This window comes from Elephantulus edwardii, unplaced genomic scaffold (genome assembly GCF_000299155.1).
Source record: "Elephantulus edwardii isolate Elephantulus edwardi_28Jun2011 unplaced genomic scaffold, EleEdw1.0 scaffold00185, whole genome shotgun sequence".
Taxonomy (NCBI): Eukaryota; Metazoa; Chordata; class Mammalia; order Macroscelidea; family Macroscelididae; genus Elephantulus; species Elephantulus edwardii.
Window position 1 is genome coordinate 1,952,517 of NW_006399935.1, and position 5,946 is coordinate 1,958,462.

At 43.8% G+C, this 5,946-nt stretch overlaps 1 protein-coding gene and 1 pseudogene across 1 annotated transcript in view; both read right to left on the reverse strand.

Moving 5' to 3' along the window:
• LOC102876124 (EGF-like module-containing mucin-like hormone receptor-like 4-like) overlaps positions 1 to 644 on the reverse strand; it is a 37,437-nt gene extending 36,793 nt beyond the window's left edge. Inside the window, exon 1 of the mRNA XM_006896410.1 lies at positions 621 to 644. Within this exon, the coding sequence (XP_006896472.1) occupies positions 621 to 644 (24 nt within the window). The remainder of the gene's footprint in view (positions 1 to 620) is intronic.
• Positions 645 to 916: 272 nt separating this feature from the next.
• LOC102876530 lies at positions 917 to 2,054 on the reverse strand (annotated as a pseudogene).
• Between the last annotated feature and the right edge of the window lie 3,892 nt (positions 2,055 to 5,946).

Below are 5,946 nucleotides of genomic sequence, written 5' to 3' on the forward strand. Positions count from 1 at the left end.
TTCCTTCCTTCCATCAAGTAGATTTGACTGATACAGGAAGAGATTGCCCCTCCGTCTCCAACAGAGCATCTGGGGGATTTGAACCGTGTACCTTTGGGATTGCAGTGCAGCTTCTTGCCACTAGGCCACCAGAGGTCTCTTCTAAAAGGTTTTCAAAGGCAATTAATCACACAGAAGGAGATCACCCACCTTTCTCCCATGGAACAGCTGATGAATTCAAACCACATGACTTTGGCTTGGCAGCACAACTCCTTACCACTAAGCCACCAGGGCTTCCTTTGACATGTTATGAGCAGCATTTTATTTATGAGACCATGGAATTTTCTGGACCCTACAAGGAGTGCTCAATGGAGGAAAAATAGGGGAAGGGAGGTGGAGGAAGATGAAGCTCTAAGTATTTGATGCAGGTCTTTAAGTGACATATGAGTTATTTTAACCCCCTTCAGGGTTTCTGAATCTCAACTGTATTGGTCTTGAAATTGGATGTTAGTTGAGAATAGAGGCATAGGTGTCTTGGGCATTGTAAGATGTTGAACAGCATCTCTGGCTTCAAAGCACCAGATATATATAGCATATGCACACACACACACACACACACACACAGTAATAGTCAAATATACACAGTAGCAGTCAAAACCAAACATGGCTCCAGATACACGCAAAAGCTCCCTTTTGGTTGTTAGTTGGTGCCATCAATTAGACTATGACTCACTGCTCCATGAATAGCATATCTGAACTTTGCCCTATCCTGCACCATCCTCGTGTTCTCTTTTTAAAAAATAATTAATTTTTTCTTTTTTAAGAGGTGACCATCAGTAGGTGTATTAGGGAGAGGAGAGGTGGTGGCACTATCATTGGGGCCTCCCATGGACAGCAGCCTTTGCAGACTGCTAAGGGATGAGAAGAACTTGGGAATTTAGGGGCCTCCCCCGGCAAAGATGAGCTCCAGGGCCACCTGATGTCCCCTCCAGTGGCCTGCAGGGCCCGCAGGCTCAGCTTGTCACCATGGACACCCATATCACGTAGCTGCTGCAGCTGGGGCTGCCGCTGGCTCTGGAGGCTGGCTGTCCAGAGGCCTGCAGAGCATGCTACAGGGCTTGGCTGAAGAGATCACTGGTGATGTGTATTCCCGACTGGACGCTGGAGGAAATCGGCGACGTTCCTGAGGAATGGCCCTGGGTGCCTGGAGTCGGGGTGTGAGAACTGCTCTCTGTAGTGCTAGCCAAGAGCAGGGCGGTGGCCAGCTCCCTCTGGGTAATGGGTCAGAGGCCAGCAGCTCCACTACACCCCAAGGAGGCTGGACGGGAGCTGGGTGTGCTGCCGGATGGTGTAGACCTGGCGCTGGGATGAACGTCATCCTCATCATCTGAGAGCCCTTCAAACAGGAAGCCACCTGGCATGTCCCGGTATGAACTGGAGGGTATGCTCTGGGAAGAGGCGTCAGCGCCTGGCAGTGGGGTGCTGCCTGCCACCAAGTGTCAAAACCAGCATGGTGGCATTGACCAGGGCTGGGTGGGTAGGCACCAACGTATGCTGGGATCAGCGAAAACAGAAAACAGGTCCTTGTCTTGAAGAACTCCAAGAGCAATGGGGTCACTGCTGAGGCCTGGAGAGGCCACGATGATCTGGTCCAATGACTCCTTGTTGCTGAGCATCTTAAAGACTGCCTCTCTGTATGATGGGCTGCTGTGCAAGGCGGTGTGCAGCACCCGGAACTCCCTCATGGCAGCCACTCTGTCCACAGGTTCTGGGTTCTGATCAGGCTCAGGCCACGACTTGCGCAGAACACGGACTGTGGACCCAGGTTGAATGCCATAGAAGTCAAGGGTTTGGTCATCTTTCAGCTTCCGGCCACAGTAGATCAGATCAATCAGCTCAGGGTCTGGACAGATTGCTGGAGTTTGGCAGCAATGAGCTGCTTCAGAAATGAAATACGATAGGTTCCCAGAAATACGATAGTCACCCAGCTCTGCCCCTGGTAACCGAAGAATAGACTTTAGAGCAAGAGGCTGGTCAGCCAGCTTCACCGCCGGGTGCCAGTCTGAGAGAGACATCCTCTCTCTTTCACGCTCTTTCTCCCTCGTGTCTCTCCTTCATCAAATACTCATTTAAAACATAGACTTGATCAAGTCACTCTTCTTAGAACTTTTCCAGTGGCTCCTCTTTGTGGCAGCCCCACCGCTTCCGAGGCCCATCTAAGCAGAGGACACAGGATGAGGACCCGCACCCCTGAGCCCAGCGCCCTCACCCGTCCCGTGGGAGGAAACCGGCCGCCTTAAAGGAATTAATTTTGTTATTAATCTTAATGAATATTTACAGAGATTTTGGACTTCCATTCATTCATTATTGCACTTTTCTCCCTGCCCACCTCTCCCCATCATGGTGTCTTACGCCATGCTCAAGTCAATTGTGGTAGTTACCACGCCAAACTATCTGGCTGAGGGTTTTACAGTCTCTCTTTGACTCTCTCCCTTTCCCAGCGTGATTTCTTTCACCAAAGATTGCTTACTTCTGTTGTAGTTGTTGTACACCCTCGAGTCAGAAATGACCCATTGCAGACCCTTTGGTGGGTTCTCAGAGGCGGTAAACCACATGGGAGTTGATTGCTCATCTTTCTCTCAATTGGCAAATAGTGGATTCGAATCATGCACCATTGTGTTGGCAGCACAATTCCTTCTCACTAAGCCATCACAGTAAGTGAGTTAAAGTTTTACCACCTGAGTCTTTAAGAATTACTCAGGTTGGACTTCCTTCAAGACTAATTTGTTCTTTTTTTATTATTTGTTTGTTCTTTAACAAGTCCATGTTATACTCAATATCATTTGCCAACATCATAATTCAAGGGCATTGATTCTTCTTTGATCTTCCTTATTCACTGTCAAACTTCCAGAAACCTAAGAAATGATTGGAAATGCCATGGCTTGGATCAAGCTCATATTAATCTTTTAAATGATGTCCTTGTCCTTTAGAACTTTGGATAGGCCCTTAACAGCAGATTCTCGCAGTGGAACAAGTCTGGATTTCTCAGCTCCACAATCAACACTCTTGGCACTAGCAATCAGGAAATCAAAAGATAAATAGCATTGGGGAAATCAGCTGTCAGGGACCTCTCCAGAGTACTGAGAAGCAACGAGGTCAGTCTAGAGACTAAGGTGTGCACCTGATCCAAGCCATGGTCTTTGCAATTACTTGTTATACATCAGAAATCTGGACAATGAATAAGGATGATGGAAGAAAAATTGATGCCTTCAAGTTGTGGTGCTGGAGAAGAATCTTGAACATACCATGCACTGCCAAGAAAACAAATAGGTCTGCCCTAAAGAGGGTGAAACCAAAATTCTTTTGGAGGCCAGGATTTTGAAGCTTCATTTCACATATTTTGGGCATGTAGCCAGGAGGGACCGGTGCTTGGAGAAGGACATTATGCTCGGATGAGATGGATTGATACAGTAATTAGGGCAATGGAGGCAGATGTGTTGGGGTCAGTGAGACTGGCTCAAGACGGGGTAGACTTTATAGATGTTGTACACAGGGTCACTATGAGTCACAGGCAACTCCACAGCACAAAATAACAACAAGTACTACGAGTATTCAATAGTCTGCCCATAGTATCCCTAAGTATTGCAACTTGAGACTTGAATGTGTTCTTCAGTCCTTTCAGTTTAAGAAATGACAAGTCCATCCCTTTTGGTTTTTCAACTCTAACTCTTTGCACATTTCATCGTAATACTTTGCTTTGTCTTTCCTAACCACTCTTTGAAAACTTCTACTCAGCTCCTTAATGTCTTGATTTCTTCTCTTTGCTTTAGTTTCTTGGCACTCTAGTGCAATATTCAGGATCTCTTCTGACATCCATCTTGGTCTTTCCTTTTTCCTTTCTTTGTAGTGAACTTTTGTATTCTTCATGGATGATATTCTTTATATGCGACCATAGATCATCTAGTTTTCATTCATTAGTGTTCAAGGCCTCAAACCTGCTCCTGAGAGAGTTTTTAAATGCAGGAGGGATAGACTCAAAGACTAAAATTTTGGTTCTTGTGGACTTGTTTTAATTATGTTTAGCTTCAGTTTGAATTTACATATGAGTAGTTGGTCATTTAATCAATCCACAGTTGGGACCAAGACTAGTTTTCACAGCTCATTTTGAGCTTCTCCAATGATTCTTTCCACGATATAATCAATTGATTCCTACGTAGACCACCAGGTGAAGTCCATGTGTATAATTATAATTTGTGTTGCTTAACCATGATATGAATAAAAGGTATGTATAAAAATAAATTCATAAATCCTTGTTTGCGTAAAATTTTATCATTCTATTCAAGCCTTGAGTTTCAATACTTAAGGATGCTATGGGTAGAATATTGAATAATCTAGGAAGCATCAAAACAATGAAATGTGCAGACCAATTCCATTCTTCAACAAGATAAAGGCAATTTCCAATTTTATCTACAATGAAAAGAGACCCCCAAATAAGCAAAACACTACTGAAAAAGAGAAAAAAGGAGGCATCATATTCCCTGATCCCATAGTGGTCAAGATAGCATGGCCCTGGTACAGCAACCAACTAATAGATGAATAGAATAGAAATAAAAACCCAGAAATCAGCTCATCTACCTATGGTCAGCAGATCTTTGACAAGGAGACAAAATCAGCTAAGTGGGGAAATGACAGTCTCTTTAACAAGTGGTATTGGCAGAATTGAAAAGCCATCCACAAAAAAACAAGACCCATACTTCACACTGTACACAAAAACCAACTCGAGGTGGATCAAGTACCTAGAAGTAAAACCAAAGACTATAACATTCATCAAAGAAAATCTAAAAAGAACTCTAGAATCCCTAATTCACTGCATGAACAGTCGTCCAAACATAATGAAAAACCTACAAGCAGGAGAGAATAAAATAGATGAACAGGACTTTCTAAGAATCAAGTCTTATGCACATAAAAAATTTTTCCAATAGGGTAAGAAAGTAAACAACGGACTGAGAAAAATATTTGGCAATGACATAGCTGATAAGGGAGATATATATCTAAAATTTATAGAATACCCCAGCACCTCAGCAGGAAAAAGATAAGCAACTTGATCAAAAAATGGGCACAGGATCTGAATATACACTTCACCATAGAAGACATTCAGATGGCAAACAAACACATTAAGAAATGTTAAATGCATCAGAGTTGCACAATGACTAGGGAAGACAGAGGAGAATTGACGCCTTTGAGCTGTGGTGTTAGAGAAAAGTATTGAATGTACCCTGGACTGCCAAGAAAACAAACAGATTCATCCTGGAGAGGGTTAAACCAGGCTACTCCTTGGAGACAAGGATTCTGGGGCTTCGTCTGACATACTTTGGACATGTTGTAAGGAGAGACAGATCCTTGGAGAGGGACATCACACTTGGTAGGGTAGAGGGACAGCGCAGGAGGGGAAGACCCTCTGTGAGGTGAATTGATTCAGTGACTGGGGTAATCGGGATGAGTATGTCAGAGGCGATGCGATTGGCACAGGATAGAGCAGGGTTTAGGGCTATGAGTTGCAAAGAACTTGACGGCACATAACAACAACAACAACAACAACATAAGAGAAATGCAAATCAAAATAACTAGGATATATTATCTCACTCCAGCAACAATAGCAAAGTTCAACAGGACACCAAACAACAAATGCTGGTGAGATTGTGGAGAGATTGGAACTCGTAATCACTGAGAAAAGGAACATAAAAATGGTACAACCACTATGGAAGTCAGTCAGCCACTGTCCCAGAAAGTTGGAAATTGAAATACCATTTGACAAAGCAATTCCACTACTGGGAATATACCTTAAAAAAAACACAGAGCCATGACTCAAACAGATGTATGCACCCTCATGTTTGTTGCTGCATTATTCACAATAGCAAAGGATGGAAGCAACTCAAGTGCCCATCAACAAATGAATGGATGGAAAAA